We start from the raw sequence: 27717 nt of genomic DNA, 5'->3' as shown, positions 1-27717 counted from the left end.
ATCAACATCATGTTGGATTCAATGAGACATGAAACAGGTCTCAGTAAATGTTCTCATAGACTGCAATACACTGCCCCCTGCTGGTCATTATAAAGTCTGCAGATGTCATTTGACATGAATGTCATATTTGTGAAACAAAATAAAGGACTCTGTAAAATAAATGAAAATCAAATATTTATATACAGAATATTTATGAACAAATGCTGAAAAAGACATCTGAACAAGATGCACACCCAGTAAATGTTTTTTTAAAAAAAAGAAAAGTCAGTTTTATCATGTGACTATCATGCTGTCATTTCCGCACAATGCACTTTACACCAGATCAAAATAAAACACTGTGAGGTCGTTCTAACCGGAAGCCCAGAGAGCTTCGACAATGCAGCACAATGCCCTGAAGCATCAGCATCAAAATATACTTCAAGTACCAAAAAGTACTCATTGTGCAGAATGCCCTATTTTTGAATAGCTGGACATTTTAATTACTTTATCACCAGCTGTGACTACAGGTGATAATCAACCATGTTTCATAGGGATGTGACTACATTTAGAAATGTCACACATTTTTAGGTATAAAGCAAAAGATGCAATGAAATAAATAAGCTATCACATATTAATCCAAATGAATTCACTGAAATACATCTGCACATTTCTGCAGCCTGACTTATTACACACGTGAACACAGTACACATTTGTTTACTGCAAGCTTGTTTCAGAGATGTGATGCAGTTAAATCTGTATGTGTCTGTTTCCTTGTAGTGTTAGTAGAGATGGTGAACCTGACACAATCCTGTGTTTAGTGTGACGGAAACCAGTTAACAGCCGGTTTAGTGAAATTCTCTTGAACTCATGGAAAACTCATCGTCGTCTCGAAGTGAGCAGCTGAAGCGTCCCGTGTGATCAGAGGTCCTCGTCGTCCTCGCTCACCATGACGTCGAGCTCTTTGTCTTTCCGTACGACGCTCTCGGTGATGAACTCCTTCTGCTGCTCCTCCAGCTCACGCAGCTCCGCCTGCAGGCGCTCCAGGTGGAGCACTCGCCGGTTCCTCAGCAGCCGGCTGGGGAATGGGTTCATGTCGTTGAAGGCGATGCTGGTCAGCTTCCTGCATGGACACACGCAGGTGGAAAGGACTCGATCACCAACACAGAGGAACTGGAAACTGATCAGCTTGAGTGTTTCTGTTTTATGCTGCTTGATACTTCAGGTACTGCAGTTTGAGCAGGAAATACTGGACTGACTGGACCACATGTATCCGAGAGCTGCAGATACTTAAAAATCTTTAAATCGTTGTTACTGTGATCAGGGAAATTTAAACTTCTCACAAAATTTCAGTAAAAAGGGTTTGAAGCTCAAAGATTCAACAGCTACATCCGCTACACTTCTGAGAGTGTAACAGCTCGTAGATTAAGGCGGGTGGAGGCGAGTGCGTACCTGGCATTGGAGACTGTCTTTGTGAAGAAGCGTAGGTACTGGTAGATCTCCACGCTGTCGTGAATCTTCAGGATGTCGTCCTCTTTGTATTTGAACAGAGCCAGAGTGTATCTGAAGATCACCTGCAGCACAGACACGCATTTCATAACAGGACACTCACGCCACACAATTAATTGGAAACTTTGAGGAGGTGAGTCAGAAAATTACTCTTTCAGTTGTGGTGCAGTTGGGCCCTTTACTCATTACAGCTCTGATCGATTTCCAATAAGCCACTTGGTTCCTCAGTTGCCAGATAATATTAACTTACTTGGTAGTTGAGCTTTAAGTTTAAATGAAACTTTTGGGTTGGATCTACGTGGCTGAAGCTGTTGTCAGCATTTATCCCTGTGTGGTATATATTTCTGTGTCTGCACTGTGATTTTATTTCCTGAGACAAACGATGTAAAAGCTGTGCTGCATTTGTCACATTGCAGAAACAAGCCCAAAGGCATTGTCCCGCTCATCGTCTGGATTTACGCTGCTTGTGGTAGACTGTGAGGTCGTTACTAGAATTATCTGCTTTCCCACTCCTATTTCATGTCACATGACAGTTCCCCATGCTTAGTAAACAATGTCTTATTACTCCTAAAATGTAAATAAAGACATCTAAAGGTCAAAACAAAATCATTTTTGTTTCCATGGACACTACTGTGGTGCATTCAAGTGTTGTCTGCATTTCTGTCATGGTGTGTTCGGGTGTATGGTACCTTGGTACCCTCATACAGGAAGGCGTCCCACAGAGGCATCAGGATGTCGCTGGGCAGACTCTCCACAAAAACCACCAGGAACCAGTTGAAGGTGACCAGAGAGACGTCAATGTTGTGATCCTCAAAGTGAGATGCCAGGCGAGGAAGCTTCTCCGCCATGAAGTCCTTCAGCACGCGCTGGTCCGCCTGAGCACAAAGACTCACAGAGATCAGCCTCACTGATCACTAAAACAGATCACAGCAGGCAAGCAGGTGAGTGTGTCTGCTGACCTGAGAGGCCACCAGATTCTTGGTGTAGTAGTCCTGAGGCATGATGGCTTCCACCACTGCCACCAGACACCAGAAGGCATCTTCTTCACTTTGGAGGACCAGCAGAGCGAGGGCCGCTAACCTGTGGACATTCATGGAAGGTGAGGTTCTGCCTGAAAGGCGGGTCCACATAAGAACTCAGATATAAAATTTATACTTTTGTTCTGACCTGTTGAGTCCCTGGCAGTAGCCAATGGCAGGGTTATGCCAGGAGAAGGCCAGAAGGATGCGGCGGAGCTGCTGGAGGGCGGGGCTGGACGGCGAGGAGAAGTGCTGATTGGTCGTCAGGGTTCGGTGAAGGTCCAGCTGGATCTGCCTGGAGGCAGGATTAGGAGCTGTCCGACTCTTCTCACACAGCTGGAAACAGAACAGGATTACTGAGTGCTCGCCAGCATTCCCAACAGGAAGAAGGAGGAGCCACCTGTGCTCAGGTGCGGATAAAGCACTCTCTCTCTCTACAGCTGTACCTGCTGATAGCGTTGCGGGTGGCGCTCTTGGCTTGTCAAAGTTCTGGCTCGGACCAAACAGCGCCACACTCTCTGCCGATACTCCCGAGGGACGCCTTCACGCACCAGAATTTTGAGCTCAGGTGTGATGATGAAGTCATCGTCGGACCTGCCTGCAAGGTACTGAGCCCAGCGGCTCAGCAGGGGGTGCTCCAGACCCTCCTACAGGGACAAACGAGATCGCCAGTTACTGAACATCGTAGCTCTTGATCAAAACTGGAAAAAGTTTCTTTGTAGGAAACTGCTTTCCGGTTCTGGACTGTCGGTCGGCTCTGAACAGGACATGATGGGCAAATAATATAAAATATAATTAATAAATAGCATTAAACATACAAAATAATGTTGGTTATGACTATAAAGACTAAATCTTTAATAGGGGACAGGTGGAGACAGATGATTGGCTCTGGCAACCCCCTTAAAGGGAGCAGCTGAAAGAAGGTTTGGGCTGATTTTTTAGCCCTGATTAGTGACTGCAGGCCCTGCTAGCCTGCTGAGGGGGTGTCGCGCTGAGTTTATTTAACCTCCCCCGGATGAGCGGCTGTAAGCTTTGGTTTCTCGGACCTGGTGCAGCAGGTTGTGGGAGCGAATCTCCAGCGCCTGGATCTTTGCCAACAGCTTCATGTCCTCTACCTCGTAGTCTGGGATGATCTTAAAGCCGTACTCATCATGATCCCTGAGGACACAGCAGATGTTTAACACATTCATCAGGTCTGGGGTAAACAGTGAAAAATTTGATCTATTTAGAGTTTCTTCTTCTGAGTTTTTAATTGTCATGTCAAGTGACTCTTGAATGAGAAAGAAGCAGATTGTGTCTGTTATTTTGTCTACCCTGCTGTTCAGGTGCTCGTACCTGTCCACGCTGAGCTTCGTGACGCTCTTCAGCTCTCCCTTCAGAGCGTCCTCAATCATTTTTTGCACGGCCTCCCGCTGGGCCGGATGCAGAGATTTGATCTCCTGCAGCCTCCGCAGGACTCCCAGGTAACGGCTCTCCACCTGACAGTTAGTGGCCTCCAGGAAAGCACACTGCAGCCAATCAGAGGGCAGGAAAAGGGGCATTAATCACTGATTAATCACTGTGCTGTAGGCTGTGGGCTGTAGCTGGCCCATAGCAGCTCTGTGTGGTAGTGGAGTGTTTAAATGAACAGAAATGGCATCAGACCGACCTTCACCATTAGGGTTTTCTCCTGCTCTGAGCTTTTCCTCCACAGTTTGGTCAGCTGGTAGATCTCAGAGTTCAGAAACTTGTTCTGAGTCTTATATGCCTCGATGTCATCCTGCAGACACAAACACAGACAACCTGGGAGGTTTAAGAGGTTTTAGACTCAGTAACGTAATATCGGCTGTTTCTTTACTGTTGATAGCTTCAGCTCATTTTGGAAGGTTTTTAAACTTTCTTTAAAACACAATCACTTACACTCTGTACCTTCAAGTAAAACTTTAATTCGCTGTAAGTTATCACTGTGCTTCACCTTGAGGTTGTTGTTCTCCTGCCGAAGCTGTCTGAGAGTCTGAGAGTTGATGCGGCCGGCAGAGGACGAGTCGGGGCGCCGCGGTTCTGACAGACACGCTGTCACCTGATTGGACAGCTTTATGATCACCTGACAGGAAACAGTCGCACAGTGAGTACAGCTGCAGATAGACTTCATGTTTTACTGTCACACAAAGCTCACAGGAAGCAAGAAAAAGTAACTGAGTACATTTACTCAAGTAGAAGTGCTTGTAACTCTAAGCACTTTCTATTTGTCTGCCAGCTGCAGGCGGTGATTCAACAACACAAAACTAGAATAAAGAATCGTTCAGCTTCATTTCAGCCGTTCTCATGTTGTGTGGGTGCGTCCTGTTTTGGTTCAGGCAGGAAGAAGAAGCTGAGTCACAGAGCCAGTTACTGCCTAGATACGATACGTGACCACTGGGTGGAGCAGTTGATTGAGCTATATGGTCATAATGCACGCCACACATAAAACAGAATTAAAATGAAACCCTGACAGAGTCAAATATGCAGCCCGGGGGCCGGATTAGGCCCACCAAAGGTCCCAGTGCAGTCTTGGGTGGCTTTGAATGAAGTGAAAATTTAAAAGTTCAGATACCTGGAAAATAAAATCATCTCCTACTCACGGTGTGAGAAAGCCAGCACAGGAGCAGAAGACTACTGCTTGAATGATAACGAAATGCTATTTAAACCTGCGACAGCAGAAAACTGAGTGAAGTTGTATGTTTTAGATTTCGTAAGCAGCTCGCAGCATATTAAACATGAACCTTTTCAGAATGTGTTTGGACTTAAAGGGACATAATTTCTTTCTAAATATTTGTCTTGGATTCAGAAATCTGCAGTAAACTAATTTCACACCAATTTGAGATCAAACTGCAGTGTATTTGACACCGCTGATCATTTTAAATAACTGAAACAACTCATGATTATGAAGGACGAGCTACCTAAAGAACCCTACTCTCAGCGCGTTTTTTTTTTTTTTGATCGTCAGTCATAACTCCTGCAGCCTCCTCTCTCCTCCTGATGAATTTTAGGAATTGAGATGTTTCAGTATGGCGTACAGAAATTCAAATCCAGGTCAAAGGTAGGAGGACGGTCCAAATAAGGAGGCACAAACTTGAAGAATCAGAAAATATTAAAAAAAAAAAAAAAAAAAAAAAAAAACACCTCTGAAGAGACCTAAGTAACATCGCAGAACACCAACCTGCCAACCGCTCTTTAAAAGTGGAGACACGGAGCTCGCTCAATGAGCATTTTGCTCTGTGATCTTCCTTAAACGTTCCCTTTTTGTTCTTTTGGCTACAATTCTCAGTTTTCCAACGAATCACATGACACATCCATCATCTGGGCTGGTCATTTACAGTGGGGCAAAAAAGTATTTAGTCAGCCACCGATTGTGCAAGTTCCCCCACCTAAAATGATGACAGAGGTCAGTAATTTGCACCAGAGGTACACTTCAACTGTGAGAGACAGAATGTGGGAAAAAAAATCCATGAATTCACATGGTAGGATTTGTAAAGAATTTTATTCGTAAATCAGGGTGGAAAATAAGTATTTGGTCAATAACAAAAATACAACTCAATACTTTGTAAAATAACCTTTGTTGGCAATAACAGAGGTCAAACGTTTACTATAGGTCTTTACCAGGTTTGCACACACAGTAGCTGGTATTTTGGCCCATTCCTCCATGCAGATCTTCTCGAGAGCAGTGATGTTTTGGGGCTGTCGCCGAGCAACACGGACTTTCAACTCCCGCCACAGATTTTCTATGGGGTTGAGGTCTGGAGACTGGCTAGGCCACTCCAGGACTTTCAAATGCTTCTTACGGAGCCACTCCTTTGTTGCCCGGGCGGTGTGTTTTGGATCATTGTCATGTTGGGAGACCCAGCCTCGTTTCATCTTCAAAGTTCTCACTGATGGAAGGAGGTTTTGGCTCAAAATCTCACGATACATGGCCCCATTCATTCTGTCCTTAACACGGATCAGTCGTCCTGTCCCCTTGGCAGAAAAACAGCCCCATAGCATGATGTTTCCACCCCCATGCTTCACAGTAGGTATGGTGTTCTTGGGATGCAACTCAGTATTCGTCTTCCTCCAAACACGACGAGTTGAGTTTATACCAAAAAGTTCTACTTTGGTTTCATCTGACCACATGACATTCTCCCAATCCTCTGCTGTATCATCCATGTGCTCTCTGGCAAACTTCAGACGGGCCTGGACATGCACTGGATTCAGCAGCGGAACACGTCTGGCACTGCGGGATTTGATTCCCTGCCGTTGTAGTGTGTTACTGATGGTGACCTTTGTTACTTTGGTCCCAGCTCTCTGCAGGTCATTCACCAGGTCCCCCCGTGTGGTTCTGGGATCTTTGCTCACCGTTCTCATGATCATTTTGACCCCACGGGATGAGATCTTGCGTGGAGCCCCAGATCGAGGGAGATTATCAGTGGTCTTGTATGTCTTCCATTTTCTGATGATTGCTCCCACAGTTGATTTTTTCACACCAAGCTGCTTGCCTATTGTAGATTCACTCTTCCCAGTCTGGTGCAGGTCTACAATACTTTTCCTGGTGTCCTTCGAAAGCTCTTTGGTCTTGGCCATGGCGGAGTTTGGAGTCTGACTGTTTGAGGCTGTGGACAGGTGTCTTTTATACAGATGATGAGTTCAAACAGGTGCCATTCATACAGGTAACGAGTGGGGGACAGAAAAGCTTCTTACAGAAGACGTTACAGGTCTGTGAGAGCCAGAGATTTTCCTTGTTTGAGGTGACCAAATACTTATTTTCCACCCTAATTTACGAATAAATTCTTTACAAATCCTACCATGTGAATTCATGGATTTTTTTTTTTCACATTCTGTCTCTCACAGTTGAAGTGTACCTCTGGTGCAAATTACTGACCTCTGTCATCATTTTAAGTGGGGGAACTTGCACAATCGGTGGCTGACTAAATACTTTTTTGCCCCACTGTAGGTGAAGCGTTGAATGCACAGGAGAGGCCCTCTGTCTGATCTAATCAACATCCACCCACATTCGGTTTGTTTTGTGCTTTTTTTCCTGAGCCAGCAGCAGCTCCAGGAACAGCTCCAGATCTCAGAGAAACTTTCAGTCATGGAAACAAACGTGCACGGGTTATTTTAACGTGACCAACGAGAGGTCAGTCTGACAGCAACCTCTGGTTTGTCCTCACCTCCTGTTTGGCGTTGTTCTTCTCCTTCAGCATCCTGTTGTTGTGCTGCAGCTCGGCGACCTGCGTGGCCTTCTCAGCCAGACTCTTCTTCACCACCTCCACCTCCATCTTGGCCTCATCGAGCCGCCCCCGGAGGTCGGCCGCCTGCCGCTCGCGGTGTCGGAGCAGCTCCAGACGTTCCTGCTCACCCTCCTCTGCCAAAAACTCGGCACAGGTTCGCTTCTCCAGCTGAGAAGCCTCCAGTGCTTTGTGGAGGATCCACACCAGCTCCTACAGGAGGCGCTGTGTTTGTCACTTTTTTCAGTGGCAGCAGAGATCAATAAAATTTTATGATTACTGAACGACTGATCACCTTCTGAGCTTTGACCTCCTCCATCAGCATCTCTTTCTCCTGCTGCAAGCGGCCTATCCGGTCTGAGGACTGAGACGCCATGTCTCTGTGGCGGACAGGCAAGGTGGACGCGCTGCGAGCCTTCACCCTGCGGCTGCAACTCTCAAACAGTGATGGTGACTCCCTGCCATCTGTAGGGGGCGCCTGATCAGCGGCATTGAGCAATGGTAGAGGAGGGGAGAGGCTCGGGGATTCAGAGGGAGTGCTGAGGGTTGGAGAAGCTGAGAAGTGACAGAGAAGGATTAAAAGAAGTCACACGCCTGGATGCTGAAGCGGGTAAACTTCTTCACAAATAAAATTTTTATCATTAGAGAAAAAATTACCAATAATCATCCTACAGATGTAATATTATCTACAGCTACTTTTAGTACCATTGATGTTAAGTTAGACTCTTTTTCTCCAATTTATCTTTCTGAGTTAACTTCAATAATTACTTCCTCCAAACCATCAACGTGTCTTTTAGACCCCATTCCTACAAAACTGCTCAAAGAGTCCTGCCATTAATTAATTATTCGATCTTAAATATGATCAATTTATCTCTAATAATCAGCTGTGTACCACAGGCCTTCAAGCTGGCTGTAGTTAAACCTTTACTCAAAAAGCCATCTCTAGACCCAGCAGTCTTAGCTAATTATAGGCCAATCTCCAACCTTCCTTTCATATCAAACATCCGTGAAAGAGTAGTTGTCAAACAGCTAACAGATCATCTGCAGAGGAATGGCTTATTTGAAGAGTTTCAGTCAGGTTTCAGAGCTCAGCACAGCACAGAAACAGCTTTAGTGAAGGTTACAAATGATCTTCTTATGGCCTCTGACAGTGAACTCATCTCTGTGCTTGTCCTGCTAGACCTTAGTGCCACAGGGTTCAGTGCTAGGACCAATTCTGTTTACACTATACATGCTTCCCCTAGGCAGCATCGTTAGAAAGACATAGTATAAATTTTCACTGCTATGCAGATGACACCCAGCTCTATCGATCTATGAAGCCAGATAACACACACCAATTAGTTAAACTGCAGGAATGTCTTAAAGACATAAAGACCTGGATGGCAGCTAACTTTCTGCTTCTTAATTCAGATAAAACTGAGGTTATTGTACTCGGCCCTGAAAATCTTAGAAATATGGTATCTAACCAGATTCTTACTCTGGATGGCATTACCTTGGCCTCCAGTAACGCTGTGAGGAACCTTGGTGTGATTTTTGACCAGGACATGTCCTTGAACGCACATATTAAACAAATATGTAAGACTGCGTTCTTCCATTTGCGCAACATCTCTAAAATTAGAAATATCATGTCTCAGAGTGACTGAAAAACTAGTTCATGCATTTATTACTTCCAGGCTGGACTACTGTAATTCATTATTATCAGGATGTCCAAAAAACTCGCTGAAAAGCCTTCAGCTAATCCAAAATGCTGCAGCAAGAGTACTGACAGGGACTAGAAAGAGAGAGCATATTTCTCCTGTTTTGGCTTCCCTTCATTGGCTTCCTGTTAAATCCAGAATTGAATTCAAAATCCTGCTCCTCACATACAAGGTCTTAAATAATCAGGCCCCATCTTATCTTAATGACCTTGTAGTACCATATCACCCTATTAGAGCGCTTCGCTCTCGCTCTGCAGGCCTACTTGTTGTTCCTAGAGTATTTAAAAGTAGAATGGGAGGGAGAGCCTTCAGTTTTCAGGCCCCTCTTCTGTGGAACCAGCTTCCAGTTTGGATTGAGGAGACAGACACTATCTCTACTTTTAAGATTAGGCTTAAAACTTTCCTTTTTGTTAAAGCATATAGTTAGGGCTGGACCAGGTGACCCTGAATCCTCCCTTAGTTATGCTGCAATAGACGTAGGCTGCCGGGGGATTCCCATGATGCATTGAGTTTTTCCTTTACAGTCACCTTTCTCACTCACTATGTATTAATAGACCTCTCTGCATAGTCATATCTGTTATTAACCTCTGTCTCTCTTCCACAGCATGTCTTTATCCTGTCTTCCTTCTCTCACCCCAACCGGTCGCAGCAGATGGCCCCGCCCCTCCCTGAGCCTGGTTCTGCCGGAGGTTTCTTCCTGTTAAAAGGGAGTTTTTCCTTCCCACTGTCGCCAAAGTGCTTGCTCATAGGGGGTCATATGATTGTTGGGTTTTTCTCTGTATCTATGAAGTGCCTTGAGGTGACTTTTGTTGTGATTTGGTGCTATATAAATAAAATTGAATTGAATTGTAAAGAAACTGATGGTGGTAATTTACAGGACAAACACAGACTAACAAGCTCTTAATAAAAACCCGAGGACTGAAGCGGACCACGGCCCAAATCAGGTACAAAATACTCAGTACAGGTGAGTCACAGTTCAGGCTGATGTTTATGTGTTTAGTCTGAAGTCAAAATGAAAAAGTCCCAGTTCAAGTCCAACTTAAAGTCACAGGTAACTATAGATGCATCTTCTTCCTTCCACATCTGATGGGCACCGCAGGCCTCAACTTTATTTCTATATAACCCCAAAATCACAAAAATGCTGCCTTATTATCTCAAAGTAAAGGCCTTACAGTATTAGAGAGACTTCCGTGATTACATGATCCTCCATGTGGAGCACTTTATGACAGAAGATGCCTTCAACAGAAGCAGGATCAGAGTGGGGCAGCAATCTGTCTCGACCAAATGTGGGTGGAAACATTCATAACATGGTTTGGTTCACTGTCACCTGTCACCTACACAACACTAACTACAAGGTTTATTAAAAAGAGAAATCTAATAGGAAAAGTAGAGAGTGTTCCTGAATCCAAACTGGGGAGCTCGTCTGTTATATTCTGCAGAATTTCAAACAGCTGAAGGCTTTTCAACGAGCTTTAAGAACAACCTGACAATAATGAATTCCAACAGTCCAGCCTAGAAGTAGGAAATCCGTGAACTAATATTTCAGCATCACTTTGAGGCGATGTTCTTAATTTTGTTGATGTTGCATATATGAAACAAAAAAGGCCTACATATTTGTCTAATGTGCGCACTGACGGACATAAGTGACTCCGAGACTCCTCACAGGGCTGCTGGAGGCAAAGGTAACACCATTCAGAGTAAGGATCTGGTTGGACACCAAGTTTCTGAGGTTTTTAGGGCCGCGTACAATAAAAAACTTCCGTTTGTGTGAATTTAAAAGGAGAAAATTTAACATCATTCAAGTCTTTAAGTTATGACTGTAGTTTAACTGATTTGCGTCATGTGGTTTCATAGATGAATAAAAATGGTATTACTGGTGTACTCTAAGCTCTGACTAGTTACTGTAGTACTGCTGTAGTACTGTATATACATACTGGGGGTGTTGACTGTGTCTGCAATGTTCGGGGGAATCCAGGGAGGAGCTTCTACATGAAACACGCTCTGACTCCAGTCCTGGGATGACCTCTTACGCAGACAGTGGACTGAGTTTCTGTACTCAGAAAGAAGAAACATGAAGACCAACAACAAAACAACAAGTGGAAGACATCAGACTGTCTGAGCCGTTTAAATGTCTCAGATTTGTGGCCGAGGGGACTCACTGGATCTCGATGAGCGGATGCTTGAGCGACACGTTGGCGAGGGGAATTCGCGTCATCGGCACACTGGCGGCCCCCTCCCCGACCAGACCGATGGGGCTCTTCAACACTGGCAGGAAGTCATCTGCACAAACACACACAGACATTCAACACCTTAGACACACACGCAAAGCCTGTGTGTTTTCTTCTAGCTGCTTATTTTCAATGAATGTGTGTTTGATGTTTCAATACTTTTTATTTGACCTTTACTTATACACTCTCTTATATAGTCTCATTAAGACTCAGTGTCTCATTTACAAGAGTGACCTGTGTCAGACAAACATTAAAATCGCAGCAATTGAAGAAACAATAGAATAGCTAAACTTGTCTAACGTTTACACATTCATGTCAAAAACAGGAACAAGTTCCCAGGGATGATTTCACAAAGTCATTTGTACGTCTTTTAAAGTCTACAAGTGACATCAGCTGATGTCATATCGTGTATCCCACAAAGATGGGGCAGAAAAAGAGGAATGCCTTCTTTCTGAGTTCTGTATGAACTGATGGTGACTGTAATGAAGTCCTGAGACTGCAGACTATGACTAAACTGTTTGCATGATGTGTACTCTGATAAATAAGAAGGGAGTAAACCATACATAGATTTACAGATAAAATTATACAATAAATAATTGTATCATCTGTGTAAAAATTAACCGAAGCATTAAGATTTTGTCCATACCCATTAACATAAATAGTAAATAGTGCAGGCCCCACTACATAACCCTGGGGCACTCTCTGGAAGAGAGGCCACTGAGCTACATGCACTGCTGATGGTCAGAAAAGTCATTAGTAATACACCAAACTGCTTGGTCTGAAAGGCCTACGACCAGTAGCCTCTGGCATAAAATGCCATGGTCAATAGTGCTAAAGGCTTTTGAAAAACCAATAAAAAGAGCAGCACAGTAGTTCTTTGAAGGCTTTCAAGGCTCAATAGACATCATTAAGAACTTTTAAGAAAGCAGTTTCATAGCATTGCAATTTCCTAAAGCCAGACAGAGAAGGAGATAAAGAAAAACTACTGTAATCCAGGAAACTCTAAGTTGATTATTTACCAGACTAAGATCCAGAGTTTGGAAACTGGTCTGTAGTTATTGACCATTGAAGAATCACCAGTTTTCAGTAGGGGGAGTAAAAAAAAGGCACACTTCCAAATCTCTGGTAAAGGGTTCTGTTGTATGGAAAGATCAAAACACATCAACACTGGCTCAGCTATGACTCTTGCGTCCAGGCAAAAAAAGAAAGGTGACAGGAATATAAAGATGTTCACTCTTTTTAAAACTGTTGGAAAAAAGCTCAGGCTAATTGTTTTACGAGTCTGAACCTTAGCACACTTCACTGACGGGTCTTAAATTGTTTAATTATTACACTGAACAAAAATATAAACGCAACACTTTTGTTGCTCCCATTTTTCATGAGCTGGGGTCCGTTCTTCGTACCTCGCTAAGTAAGTTAGCTGGATTTGATTGTTGACGATTTCGCGTGATCTTGGATCGTTCGGTTCTCCGAAGCTCATCCGGGACTTGCTGTCATAGCAACAGATCTGTAAGCGTAAACCTGCTTGGGAGCAGGCTTACTTTATGTAAACAAGATTAGATCGCGGCCACTCAGGTATGTCCGCTTCATTTATACGAAAGCAACAGCGATATTTCACCACTGTTTTTCCATAAATAAATATTATCAATGTAACTAAAGATAATGCACTATTTGATCCTTTTATTAATTCCATACAGATGCATACAGGTCATTTCCTAAAAAAGGGAAATGTACTATTAATCATTCTATTTCATGTATTTGATTATTTCAGATGTATTTCATATTTTAGAGTAGTAATAGTAAATTACTCCGTGTAATCAAGATGAGAGACCACGGCTATAAAAGCGAAGGTGGATTTGGGAAGTCTGTCGCAGCCATGTCCTGTCCGTATACGCAAGCAACCCATTGCGGAAGGTGCAAGATTGATAAGGAGAGTTTTCAGAACTCAGCGTATATTGCGGGATAGACAGGATCCTTTAGCTCAGCGCGACAGTGTGCTCATATCGATTTTCCCGTGAGGGTATTATTTACTTAACCAACTTGTTGACGAGGGGGTGCAGGACCACCACCTGTCTTTTTTTGCTCTGCCCTTTTCTTGGTTGCTGCTATAAACAAACAAACAGATTATTTCAGGGTCTCTTTTCAAGAGACTAAAAGCAATATAAGTGATAAATATTACCATTCTGTAGGATATTCTTATATTTCACTTTTACTTGTTCCCATGTTCTAGTGTGTCCTGTTGTGGCTCTAATGTGAAAGAGGATATAATGTAATATAATATAATATAATATAATATAATATATTATAATATAATATAATATAATATAGTGTAATATAATAAATTTACCCTACCGCCTACTGGTGTTGGCAAGAGGGGCCGATGGCGCGATATGGCAGCCTCGCTTCTGTCAGTCTGCCCCAGGGCAGCTGTGGGTACAACCGTAGCTGCTTCCACCAGTGTGTGAATGTGAGAGTGAATGAATAGTGGCATTGTAAAACGCTTTGGGTGCCTTGAAAAGCGCTATATAAATCCAATCCATTATTATTATTATTATTATTATTATTATTATTATTATTATTAAATTACTTACGAGTTTAATTTGTCAGCAACTTTCTGCCAGCCCTCTCTCCTTGCTTTTGCAGCCTTTGCAGTGTTCCCTTGCGTTTTAATTAAACTCTGAAACTCCTGAAATCCCTCAATCAAGAGTTCTTGCTCTGCTGCCGAAAAATACCGAGCGCGCTCCTTCGACATTTTCGCCAACCAATCAAAGGGTTGCCGATCAATGTTTCTACTATCGATGCGTAGCCCCTGTTAAGCCACCCAGTGATCTCACATTACTTCATCCAGCTATACTAATCGTCAACAACAGGTGTGTTCGAAGAACCGGAATAGCGAGCTCAAAGTTAGCGCGATGATTTGATCTTGGATGTAGTAAGCAAGGTACGAAGAACGGACCCCAGAACTTAAAGATCTGAAACATTTGCTACATACACAAAGGACCCATTACTATCAAATATTGTTCACAAATCTGTCTGAGGCTACGTCCACACGTACCCGGGTATTTTTGAAAACGCAGATTTTTCTATGAGTTTGCACCTTTCGTCCACACGTAAACGGCGTTGTCGGTCACTGAAAACGGAGATTTTTTTAAAAACGCCTGCCAGGGTGGATATTTTCGAAAACTCAGTTTTTGAATTTACCTGTGGATGAGGAAAACTGAGAAAACGCAGCGTCAAAGGTGTGTGCCATGTTATTGTTTCGGTGAAATTAATTTCTACAATGGGGGGACTTAGACAAAATACTGTTAACTGTACTCTCTGCAGTGTTTAAATGCTTACACATACACACACAGTTACTGTCCCTGCACACATAGGTTCTGCTTCTTTGTGCCATCTTTGTTTACTATTTCCCACCGAGGCTTCTAGACTTCTGATTGGCCAACATTTCTACACGTTTAGGAATATCGCCACCTGTTGCTTTGGCATGTTCCTAGCAGCGTTTTCCTTCACTTTTGCGTTTACGTGTGGACGGGATTATTTTTTAAAACGTAAACGGAAAATCTCAGTTTTCAAAAATATCCGTGTACATGTGGACGTAGCCTAAATCTGTGTTAGTGAGAACTTCTCGTTTGCCCAGATAATCCATCCCACCTCACAGGTGTGGCATGTCAAGGTGCTGATTAGACAGCATAAATATTGCACATGTGTGCCTTAGATTGCCTACAATAAAAGGACACTCTGAAATATGCAGTTTGATCACACAGCACAATGATACAGAAGTCGCAGCTTTTGAGGGAGCGTGCAATTGGCATGCTGACTGCAGGAATGTCTACCAGAACTCTTGCCTGTGAAATGAATGTTAATTTCTCTGCCATAAGCCGTCCTCAAAGGCGTTTCGGAGAATTTGGCAGTACATCCAACCGGCCTCACAATCGCAGACCACATGTAACCACACCAGCCCAGAACCTCCACATCCAGCACGTTCACCTCTAGGATGGTCGACCAGGTGGAGACCAGCCACCCGGACAGCTGCAGCAACAATCAGTTTGCATAAAAAAGAATTTTTGCGAAAACTGTCTGAAACCGTCTCAGGGAAGCTCATCTGCATGCCCGTCGTCCTTATCAGGGACTGGACCTGACTGCAGGTCGTCACATGACAGCAGTTTGTCACATGAAAGCGTGTTCCAGTTCCTGCTAATGTTCAGCAACTTTACACAAGTATTGAAGAAGAGTGGACCAACAGCCCACAATCAACAACCTGATCAACTCTATGCCCATTGCACACCATTTGCCTCACACAGTGCAACACATAGATGTGTTGCACTGTGTGAGGCAAATGGTGGCCACACCAGATACTGACGGGTTTTGCGACTTCTGTATCATTGTGCTGTGTGATTAAACTGCATATTTCAGAGTGGCTTTTTATTAGGGATGGGTATCGTTTAGGTTTTATCCGATACCGGTGCCAAATCGGTACTTTTGAAACGGTGCCGGTGCTCAAACCGGTGCTTAAAGAATGGAGAACACAAAATTGGTCCAAAAACCTCTCATGTTCAGCTGTTTTTTTTTGTAAAAAGATAACAATGTTAGCCTTTCTGCAGCTATGGGGCATATATGGGTATCACTTGGCTGGAAGCAGTGCTTAAAATGGAAAAACAACAAACTTTGTCCAAAACCTCTCATGTTTACTGTTTTCCACTTTTTCTTTGGTCATTTTAGCCTTTTTGGCCAGGGTGAAGGGAGTATCTGCCATCAAACAAGAAGACAGCCGCATGTAGCTATGATGCTATGATGATGTTTGCTAGTTCACCTTACATGCATTAATGTAATAACATGGTTAGCCTACTCAACGTAAATTACACACGAACAACATTAAGCTACTCACGCAGAGAAGAACGGCTGCTGCTGCATCATCATCCTCATCATTTCTGCTACACTGGCAGGGCTAGGGGCCAGGACTCTCCTCTTCGTGTTTTTGGGGGATGTTGCATAACAGGCAACCCACCCGCAGTAGATGCGCTCGGTGTGAGGTCTCGCAGCAAGCTATCAAATACGGCGCATTTCTGGGCTTTAAAAAAAACCCGCTATGCGTTGCCAGGTGTTTCATCGGATTTGAGGTGTTACCTCCTTTGACAGTATCACAGTATCAGCTTAAAGCACTTGTTGCAGGCTGCTGAGTTTGCATATTTTGCTGTGAAGTACAGCCAGACTTTTGACCGCTTCGCCTTGGACATTTTTAATCTGTAGCTCTGCTCTAAAAGAACGTACGTACCTGGACCCGCCTACTATCCTCGGAAACGTAAAATGATTGGCTAGAAGTGTATCACAGCTCAGGAAAAAAAAGCACCGAAATAAAGCACCGAAATGTGCGCTGCTTTTCGGTCTGGTTACTACCGTTTATGTCAGAACCGGTGCCATCATGGCACCGGACACCGGTACCCATCCCTACTTTTTATTGTGGGCAGTCTAAGGCACACCTGTGCAATATTCATGCTGTCTAATCAGCACCTTGACATGCCACACCTGTGAGGTGGGATGGATTATCTGAGCAAACGAGATGTTCTCACTAACTCAGTTTAGACAGATTTGTGAACAATATTTGATAGTAATGGGTCCTTTGTGTATGTAGAAAATATTTCAGATCTTTAAGTTCAGCTCGTGAAAAATTGGAGCAAAAACAAAAGTGTTGCATTTATATTTTTGTTCAGTGTATTTTTTGTCCCCCTTATGTAAAATTATTTGCACTTCTACCCCTATTATCTTTTTCTTTTAAAATTTTCCATACTAGATGTCCAATAATGTGATTAATGTGAATTCTAGATAGTTAGCTAGATTGCTAGATAGATAAAAAGCTAGCTAGTTAGTTAGATGGATAAGATAGCTCGACAAATAGGTATTATATGCACAACAGTGATAAAACAAAAATAAAAAATAAAAATAAGTTTAAGTTAAAGAAAAGTAGAAAGCAAGACTAAAATTGTGAAAGAGTTGCAGATTGTATTAATAAATAATGTTTAGACTATAAATAAAAGAAACCGCTACAAAAAGGTATAATCCAGAAATGTGTGTGCCTGAAAGGTGTTTTATAATATAATAGGAATGATTTACTGAAGCAGTTGAGTAATTCTGATGCCTAAACAACACAAACGTAGATAAAAACAATTTTTAAAAAATGATTCTTTCAAAAATTAAGAAATTTTGCGATTTTCACTGTATATATTGGGATGAGTCTGGGAGGATCTCCAGGCCATGTCATAAAGACCCTGCAGGGGGCACTGAAAGATCTCCACGCTGTCAGATTAGGCTCTGAACACCTACATGAAGGATAATTAAAAACAAACAAACAATGGAGCCGTCTCTGTGAGCTGAGCTGAGACGGAAAAGTGCTGAACAAGCTGGGACATGTACTGAATACCTGAGAGCCAGGTGAGCTGCTCCAGTAGTCAGACTGATAAACAGAGGAGGTTCAATGCTTGTTTTATACAAATTTTATCTCACGATAAAAAAATGAAAGAATGAAGCTCTGAGCTGTGCGACTCAGTTTTTTTTCCTTCCAGCAGGTGTTTGCTCGCCAGTTTATATTTAGTCTGTGGGGGTTTCCTCTCATTCAGTCGCATGCAGCTGATCTGCAGTCAGAATCACTTCCTGTCCAGATGATGATGTAACTGAACCATAACAGGAAATGATCCTCAGCTCCACAGGGCGACATCACAGAGCATATCGAGCACCACCAATATTTGGTGAAATGAGCCGTGATGGCCTCTTAAAAGTCAAATATTTTCAGAGCTGAAGTATTTGACTGCATGCTACATGAAGTACTTGGACTGATACTTATACGCTATACATAACACTTTTTAGTACAAGCTTCATTCATGATTTCATTTAATCACATTTGCATAATTTTTGCTAAGTGAAGATTCAATTTTTAACCTTTTTAACCCTCTAATGTGCTTACTTGTTAATAGATGACAGTAGAGGCACACAACAGAAGTAAAAATCACACTTTTTACTTCATCTGCAAAAGTATAATTTAAGATTAAGCCACGGGCGATTGTGGCTCAAGAGTTGGGAGTTCGTCTTGTAATCGGAAGATTGCCGGTTCGAGCCCCGGCTTGGACAGTCCCGGTCGTTGTGTCCTTGGGCAAGACACTTCACCCGTTGCCTACTGGTGGTGGTCAGAGGGCCCGGTGGCGCCAGTGTCCGGCAGCCTCGCCTCTGTCAGTGCGCCCCAGGGTGGCTGTGGCTACAATGTAGCTTGCCATCACCAGTGTGTGAATGTGTGTGTGGATGGGTGAATGACTGAATGTAGTGTAAAGCGCTTTGGGGTCCTTAGGGACTAAGTAAAGCGCTATACAAATGCAGGCCATTTACCATTAAAAAATGGTTTATTTGATCAAACACAGAAACTCAAAAGGCTGAAAGAGCTCATCAGAGTGCTTAATATTTTCAATTAGTTTGAGTCAGTGAACACTGTCACCAATTTTAACCTCGTCCGTCAGTTGGAGGCTGCATTGCACAGCATGACCGTGTTTACCACTGCTGTCATAGGAATGCTGTGCTTAGCTTCCGCTAGTCTCTGCCTGCTTAACACTGACGGATAACTGACCGTAGGCTGTCTGTACAAGATGTTCAACTAAAAGCTGATCAGTGAATCCCAACATAATGCACAGAGAAATAAAACCAGACTGGATTCATGTTTAGTGCCTTTCAGTGGGGAGGGAGCGGTGAATTTCCTCACCTGCTCCTCTGCTTAATTTTTAATGGCCCTGCTGGGATTTTGATGATCTCCATCTCTAAACTCAGGTCCTAATTAGGATGATAAGGGTGTAAGAAGCACAGAGAGAGACCCTGTAAACTCCTTCATGCTGACCTAAACAAAAAAAAACAGCCACATATATGAAGACACAATGAAAGGAAAAGCAGCTTCTTCTCTGTGACAAAAGTATAACCTGAAATATTTCTATGAAAAGAGGAACATAAAACCAGTCAGTGCATGCTAAATGACTCGCTCGATCCTTTATTCTGACGCAATTTTAGACTTTCAGGGAACAGTGAGTCAGTCTGAGCCCCTCCCATGCCTCATGGAAGGATTTCCCAATTCTTGCCGGGACACAAAGGAGGAAGAGGAAGATAAACCACAGCAGTCCCTCACTTCCTGAACATGAGAGACCAAACATGAACATGAGAGGGCCGATAAAGACAAAAGAGGTGAAAGCACACCAGAAAAGGTCTGAAGAAGCTTCTGGTGAGAGTCACGGGAAAAGCAAGTTAGAGACTGAAAGTCTGTTTCAACCACAGACTGGGTATAAAAATGAGATGGGAAACTCACAGCTTTATAGCTTCTGCATTCTGAAGCCTCAACATTAATAGAGCTAGAAGTGACCACGTGTGGATGAGAGGCATACACTGTACAGGTGCATCACACAGACACAGAGCTCAGACTTCTTCTGGGACCACAACTCATTTGGACAGCAAATGCTGAAAGTTTAGTTTTAGTCAACTGAACATCATCAGACTAGGAGACTAAATCAAAAGTTGATTCAGATTGGATCGCCGCCAAATTCGTCCTGACGAAAGTTATGATGCAAATTATGAGTCAACGAAATTAATAATATCTGTTAGCATTAAAAAGGCTCCCACAGCACAAACGCAGTCCACAGGTCCAGTTCAGGGACTCCAATTAGCTGAGGTGAACACTACTAGCTACAGCCACCTGGCAGTCATAAACGGATACGCCCCCTTTTTAAAAATCAGGCTGTAAACATGTTTTTCTTTCGGGACTGACTCACTATGGCAGGGGTGGGCAATTCCAGGCCCCAAGGGCCGGTGTCCTGCAGGTTTTAGATCTCACCTTGGGTCAACACACCTGAATCACATGATTAGTTCATTACCAGGCCTCTGGAGAACTGCAGGAGCTAATTTAGCCATTTAAATCAGCTGTGTTGGTTCAAGGACACATCTAAAACCTGCAGGGACACCGGCCCTCGAGGCCTGGAGTTGCCCACCCCTTCACTATGGGGTCTGCTGGAGCCTCTAGTGGACGGTGGTTGAAGCTCACCAAACTGTAATTTACTGATATTTTCATAATAAGATTAGACAAAGCAGATCTTCTGTCAGTGTTCAGGGCTTTTGTTTTAAATAAACTTTTATTGTTGCTTGCTGTAACTACATCCTGGAGAGATTTTAAAACAGTTAAGTTCATGTCTCAGCGTTCCATGTAGAAGCTCGAGCAGCAGCTCGCGCTGGTTTCTCACCTGCAGTGTTGTTGTTGTTGTTCGTTGGGTCTGAGCACATGGACATCATTCGGTGCTGCCAGCGCTTCACCTGTAGTTGCTGCAGCCAATAGAGCATCAGCTCCTCGGTCACAGCCTGGAGAGGGTGCAGGTGGATTAAGAGACTCCAAACACTTGCGACTCAAATCCAAAAATGCTTTAAGCAACATTTGGCCTCCTACCTTCAGTATGAAAGTGCGTTCAGGTGTCTTAATTTGGAAGGTACCCGGCTCTGACTTCAGTGGGTAGGTGAAGGTGGCACCGCTGAGCTCCACCCACCCGAGCGGCATCACGTCGTTTGGTGTGCGGTAGTAGAACAGCTGGTTCTTCTTCTCCTCGTAAGTGAACCAGCGCTGCTTCCAGGCCCTCAGAGGCCCGCCCTGCTTCATCAGGAAGCCGCACAGTTTGGGCTCCCCGGAAGGAAAACCTGCAGGGCCGGGCTGCATCTGGTCACAGAAAGCCTCAATGGTGAGAGGTGGAGCTGGTGGAGCCAGGGCGGATCTTTTAGCTGGAGGATCCAAGTGTCTTTTCTGGTCTGCAGGAGAAGGGGGAGGAGACTTGTGGGTGTTTAGGTGAGGAGGATCTTGGAAATGCTGAAGCCTCTCAGGTTTTTTCTCCTCTATGGACTCAGAAATATGGAGCTTATTCTGGACATCCTTTTCATCTGTTAGCAAAGTTATAAATGAGTTTCTTTTCTCATCTTTAGTTTTCTGATCTGCACAAAAAAGATCTTTGTGGTTTTGACAGTCCTGAGAGTCACCCGGTTCTTGTTCATGTTTTGGTCTGACAGGATCTCCAAGGTTCCTCTGATCTGCCCCCAAACCAGAATCTGTTGATTCAGGAAGAGGATCTAGTTCGGTTTGGTCTGGAAAGAGGTTTTCTGGTTGTGGTCGATCTGGTTTTGATTCATTTTTTGAAGAAGTTGAATCTTTAGCCTTTAGCCTGTTTGTCTCTGGAGTATTTTCTGAGGTTTTCTCCGTGTGAGGATCCCGCCGGTCTGTTTTCTCTTTAGCCTGTTTGTTCCCTCCTGGCCTCTGGTTCTTCTGTGACCCAGGCACACTGGCAGGCTCTCTGCTCTGGTGGTCCTTCTTCGGAGACTCTGTCTTCAGCGTCCCCTCGTTAGCGTGGGCAGGAAGTGAGCAAGACGAGGCAGCGCTGGGATTTCCTGCTGAGCCGCTTCCATTCATCCTGCAAAAAGAAAGACGGAGGAAGGAAATGGAGTTTAATGATGTTTGTGAGGAGACGTTTGGCGGTAAACCATCAAACTGGATTCTGAGAATTTCAAATCCACACTAAGTGCCTTTTTCCAGACAAGGAGTATAAATAAAGGCTGCATTTGGAAAAAAGAAAACATAGCCAGCAGGAGAAGAAATGCAGGGACACAAATTCAAAGTAAACCAGTTACACATTCAGATACACATCAGTTTGTGTTGAAATATGCAATATCACCTGTATGGAGTAAAATCATGTGGACAGCCAAGGTTCCTCAAACTCATTTATTTTTTAAATGATTTTTTAAAATTGATTTGCTTACTTTCTGAGTGTTTACCTTATATAGACTGTAAATAAAAGATGACTATACCCACCTTAATGCCACTCATTAGTTTTAGTATCTGCCTTCAACCTCAGAGATAGCATATAGACCATATCTGTATGACAGGATGGAGTGTTATGTTATTAGCTAAATGCTAGCTAGCTTGACTGTCAAGCTGCATTCACAGACAGTACAACAGCATCACACAGACACATACCTGCTAATTACTGCACAGTAACATCTAAATAAAAGTTTACTTTTAAAAATGGACTTACTGAATGGTCTGTTAGTACGATTATGCACACAGCAGCCATATTGTTGGCTAGATAATAATAATAATTATTAAAATAACAACAAAAGGCTCTAACAGCACAAACATGGCCCAGAGGTCTCCAATTAGCTGAGGTGAAGCCTAGCAGACAGCTAGCAGCTGCAGCCACTTCTGTGAACTATCTGCAGGTCAGCCAAAGAGGCCACACCCCTTTTGAAGCACGCTGTAATCAAGAATAACATGGGAGTCTATGCTGTAGCCTCTAGTGGACATTAGAAGAACTGCAGTTTTTTCTGTCTTTTTTTAAAGCCCTGGGGCTGGTGATGAAATTCTATTGGTTCTATTTCGAAGTTCATGCTTTAAATTGTAAAACTAAAAACCATTTAAAGAGAAAAGAATCCATAAATAGTAAGAGCGTGCTGCAAGTGGACAGAAAAAAAGAGAGTTGTATTGTTATTTCTAAGTGCTGGGCTGACAACATTTTCCTGTTTAGAGAAACATCAGCTTTGCTTTGGGTGTGGATTTTGTTGTGCGTGCAATGGCAAGCGTAGTCAGTGTCTTAATGTACAGTATAGTGCCTACTGTATATGTATATGAAGGTATACAGTCTGTGGATCATCATTTTAAAATTCAGCTGAGAATGCTAAAAGTTTTTTCTCTTCTGAGAAATAAAAATCAAATAGGACCAAACCTGTAAATAATTATTTTTCCATTCTTTCTTCTTTTACTGAAGTCACGTGTTTGTATATAGTCTAAAATGTGTGTTCGACTCTTTATTCACCCGTTGGTGGTCCAGGAGCAGAGCACCATGATGCGTGAAGCTCTAAAAACACGTTTTAGTGTTTTTTTCCTGCAGTGGAGGACCTGAATCCTTCTTCTACTGAAGAAAAGCACCAAAATAAGCACAAATCTGATGAGTTCTAAAGTAATGGGACCTAATTACAGGAAGTGGTTCAGGTCCAGGGAAGCAAAACATCTAAATGACGATCCATATCTCTGCATCTCTATACACACAGATATGAAGGGGGAAAGCCAAACTAGAGTAGCGGCTCTTGACTCGTAAGCGTGGCATGACCTTCTCATGTGGCAGGTCAGCCCACACGTATTTGTGGAATATCCAGTTCAGCTTAACTGCAGAGCTGTGCTGTGCAGATCATGCATGTTACTGACTGCTGTTATATTCATGGATTTTTCCAGACAGCCTTCAATGAGTTTGGAAGGAGGCCGCGTCCTGTATGGACTGTTGGCTTTCAGTTAAACGGGTTTCAGATAGGAAAACCAGCTGCCCTTTAATTTTCTATTGACTACTAGACTCATTTTATTCAAACAGCTGAAAGGGGAAGATGGTAAAGGTTCCCCACATTCTGCCTTTGTCTGACAGTGTTTGTAGAGCATGTGCTTCCAGTTCGAGGTATTTGACATTTAGTTTGTGTAAGCAGTGGTGCGGCATTTGGTGTCAGCGCTGATTCACACTCCAGAGACTTGAATTCATTCAAAGAAGCACTAAGTTCGGAGAGATTTCCTTTCCTTTAATTTAGTCTGACCGATCCCATCATTTAATGCCTTCACCTTCCTCTGCAGGTGTTTCAGCTACCTGGAGGGCAGGGCTGACTGGGTTTTCCAGTCTATAAAGCTGTTGCTAGTACTTGCTCTGAGTTAGTTCTTTGTTTTTCTTCCTTGCACCTCTCACAATCCTGATTCTCCCAACTTTCACTTTTGTTGACTTACCATTCATTTAAGTTACTTCACTTTGTTTAATGTGTAATATTTTTAAAATGCTTCAGAATAGTGTGTTTGTTTTTTATCATAGTTTTCTGAGAATCACTGTGACAGACTGAAGATCTTTTTTTTAAAACAAATTCTATTGTGTTGTCACACTTAGTGTCAGCTGTTTATGAACACCTGCTTGGGATTTTGTGGGTCATTGTATGGAAACTGATCTAACTGCGCTGATTCAGAGTGTGCTTGATGCAATCGTCATCATGGGACAATGGCTAACACTAAAGTGTGAGATAGGTTGGGAACCCTTAAAAACCACCGATTTAAAGCAAGAGTGTGCTGTGGCCATTTCAAAAGACATTTAGCTTCTGGGGGGAGCTTTTCCCTCAATGCTGTTTTGTACATGTCAGGTTTTGGATCCAGTTCCAGATGAAACTACCAGGCTAATATTAGACTGGCAGGAAGAGTAAGAAAGCTGAAAAGGTTAGATCTGCATGACACTAAAGGGTGAGAAAAGAAAATTGCTTCAAATCAAATTAAGTGTTCAACAGGGGGGAAAAGGATCCAAGCAATGCTAAAGAAGACGTTCATGGGAAATTCTTCACCTAGGACAAATTCCTTTCAGCAGTGGTGTGTCTCATGCCTGTATTTCCTCTCATGCTATTTAAGTATTGGTGTGTGTTCAGAGCGTGCTAACTGGAAAAGCTGAGACAGTACTGATTTAAAAGCCTAAGCGCTGCTTCCAGGAACGTAACGCAAGCATTTTAAGTGCTGGAGAAAAAACAAGCGATGGTCTGCACGTGACTTGTTTCAGTTGGGGCTGCTCCGCTGCAGGTGTGACCGCTTTTAGAGTTCGCCGTGTCGGTCCCACAGCATACTGCTTGTCATCTGAGCGAGCATGAAATGATTCATGTTTGCGGCAGCAGCTTTGGCCAATATGTCTTGTTATCTAAATGTTGTTTGACTTGGAAAAGTTTTGGCATTCTCACAGCTCACTGCACTGCCCCCGAAGGCCCAACCCAAAGCCAAACCCTCAAGCACGTCAGAGGTTTATGACAGTTTGAGCCTACTACTCATTAAGCTTATTTTACTCCTGTTGCTCTATCCTTTGGTAATGACTTACAACTGTGAGATATTTATGAGTGACTCCATGTTATTTCATCTAACAGAAACAACAGACACTGTCACCTCTCTGTGTGGAAGTCATGTATATGATGTTTATCCATCAGCGTGAACAGTTACGCCATGGCAATCCCAGGCTGCAAAGGAAAAATCCATATTCTCTGATTGATTTACAAGTGGTTGCAGAAAGTTGCTGTTGCAAAGTGAAACTGCTTTGGTTGCTGACAGATTGCTGCAGTTGCCTGTAGTTTGGGTGGAAGATGCCATCTTGTTTGCAAACATTTGACAGCTGCTAGCTAAGTTAGTTAAAACAAAGACTGTGCCTTCAAAGTAAAAGTCATTCATGTCTTGTGGAATGTGTCTGGCAATGAGGCCCAACCTTTACTTTGAAAGTTATCTGTTTCCTGTTTGGATTGCACTACTGCTAGTGGTTAGTTAGTGAGTGTTTGCAGACAAGTGGCCACCTTGCACGCAAAACATGGGTGACTATGGCAACTTCCTAGTAACCACAGCAATTAAAAGGAGTTTTTCTGGTGCAGCACCCTGTTTGCAACCAATATCACCCCAAAACGGCCAGCAACCTCTAGCAACCACTGTAAGGCACCAGGAAGAAGTGCTAGTGGCTCTTGTCTAATTTAATGCAAAACTACAAACTTAGCCAACCTATAGAGCACCCTCTGCTGGTTGGTTTATTAACATAATTCTGCCTGTTTACTGATTTTTAGCCATGCTCAACTGAGATGCTCTGCAGACAGGTGTTGTGCCAAAAACTGATTTCCAATGTTTCCGTGTGTTTTTTTTTTATGTGTAATATCATTATATATGTTGCTAAATAGACTTTGGTGAACAGGTATTACAAAGGTGTATATAAAATAAAAAAAAATACCTGTGTTATTGTACTTACATTATAATCAATCAGCTCCTTTTTGTCCACTTAAAATATGTTTACGGAACTATTTTTGCATTTGTTGCAATTTCAGCTGTCCTCTCGGCCAGATTACTCCTGAAAGAGATCTTTTTATAGTCAACAAGAATTTTTTTAACTGCATAAATAAAGGATACATAAAAGTCACTGCCAAAAACTGATTGCAGCTTCTACCTTGTTACAGAAATGTTGTTTGTTGCTTAAGATGACTTGATATCACTCATGAGGGATACATTTGACATATGTTTCACATATTATAGACCAACAAGTTATTTATAGCAGTTTAAATACAAACAATCAGTTTTTGGCAGACAATCACTTTTTGACACAACACTGGCTCTGACTTCGGGACATTTGTTTCATGTGTCTTCTAGAAAGACTTTTTGTTTTATGACGTTAGTACAAACAGCTCGTCATAACTGAAATCAGATGTATTTTTCTTGTACGTTTTGGAGGTGGATCTCTGACTGATGAAGAGCATCACTGACTTTGCTTTTTGAGCATGAAGTGATGGAAACATCAGCAGCAGGCAGGAACGCAGTTGATCCGGTCACAGAATGCAGCACAACACCGGCAGCCTGATAGGAAGTGAGCAAATACTTCATGCTTTTAGGAAAGCTGCTTATGCTCACTGATCCCATTCTCTCTCTCGCTCTCTCTCTCTCTCTCTCTCTCTCTCTCTCTCTCTCTCTCTCTCTCACACACACACACACACACACTCACTGGTAATTACTGCAGTACTTCATACAAAACTGTGAAAAATACTTTTAAATCGTCCTTCCTCTCAGTACAAAGTCTCTACACGTGTCTACTCCCGCTCATACTTACACACACATTAAAGTAATTTTTCCACTCAGCAGAACTCCACTGTTACTTTGATTACTTATTATTACTTTGATATTTAAGGACTTCTGGAACAGCAGAAACAGTTGAGGGTTTACCTGAAGGGGTGGGGCCTGAGCCCACCTGGCGGGTCTGTTCGTGTTTGACTGACAGCTGCTGCAGCTGTTAAAGAAATCACACTGAGTCACTCCACCAGCTCCTCACTTCTTCTCCTCCTCTGGACTTCTCCCTCTCCTCGTTCCTCTCCTCCTCCTAGTGTTCTTCTTCTTTTCTGCTTTACGTCCCTTTATTCTGACTTCTCTTTCTTCCGGCTCCTTGCCATCCACCCCTGCGGCTGGGAGCGCTCCTTTCAGCGCCACGGCCCAACAACACGGAGCGAAGAC

At 43.1% G+C, this 27717-nt stretch overlaps 1 protein-coding gene across 4 annotated transcripts; it reads right to left on the bottom strand.

Annotated features, from left to right (window-relative positions):
* Positions 1 to 157: 157 nt before the first annotated feature.
* Positions 158 to 27717, bottom strand: LOC120740664 (TBC1 domain family member 2A-like). 4 transcript variants are annotated; one of them, XM_040043144.1, is made up of 18 exons: positions 27433 to 27717; positions 26980 to 27069; positions 21103 to 22108; positions 20903 to 21017; positions 11580 to 11700; positions 11355 to 11470; positions 8019 to 8278; positions 7667 to 7936; positions 4459 to 4587; positions 4153 to 4263; positions 3840 to 4012; positions 3551 to 3662; positions 2951 to 3151; positions 2653 to 2840; positions 2445 to 2565; positions 2175 to 2360; positions 1429 to 1550; positions 158 to 1099 (listed from the first exon to the last, which is right to left on the bottom strand). In XM_040043144.1, exons 2-18 carry the CDS (start codon positions 27009 to 27011, stop codon positions 898 to 900), a joined length of 3465 nt encoding a protein of 1154 aa, XP_039899078.1. In that variant the 5' UTR covers positions 27012 to 27069; positions 27433 to 27717; the 3' UTR covers positions 158 to 897. The 4 variants fall into 4 exon arrangements, with proteins under 4 accessions (XP_039899078.1, XP_039899079.1, XP_039899080.1 ...); XM_040043145.1 differs by lacking the exon at positions 26980 to 27069; XM_040043146.1 differs by lacking the exons at positions 26980 to 27069; positions 27433 to 27717 and adding an exon at positions 22730 to 23383.

The sequence above is a fragment of the Simochromis diagramma genome, unplaced genomic scaffold, assembly GCF_900408965.1.
Source record: "Simochromis diagramma unplaced genomic scaffold, fSimDia1.1 OVJJ01000433.1, whole genome shotgun sequence".
In the NCBI taxonomy this organism is placed as follows: domain Eukaryota; kingdom Metazoa; phylum Chordata; class Actinopteri; order Cichliformes; family Cichlidae; genus Simochromis; species Simochromis diagramma.
The sequence above is the reverse complement of the archived record's forward strand: the minus strand, read 5'-3'. Positions and strand labels throughout refer to the sequence as shown.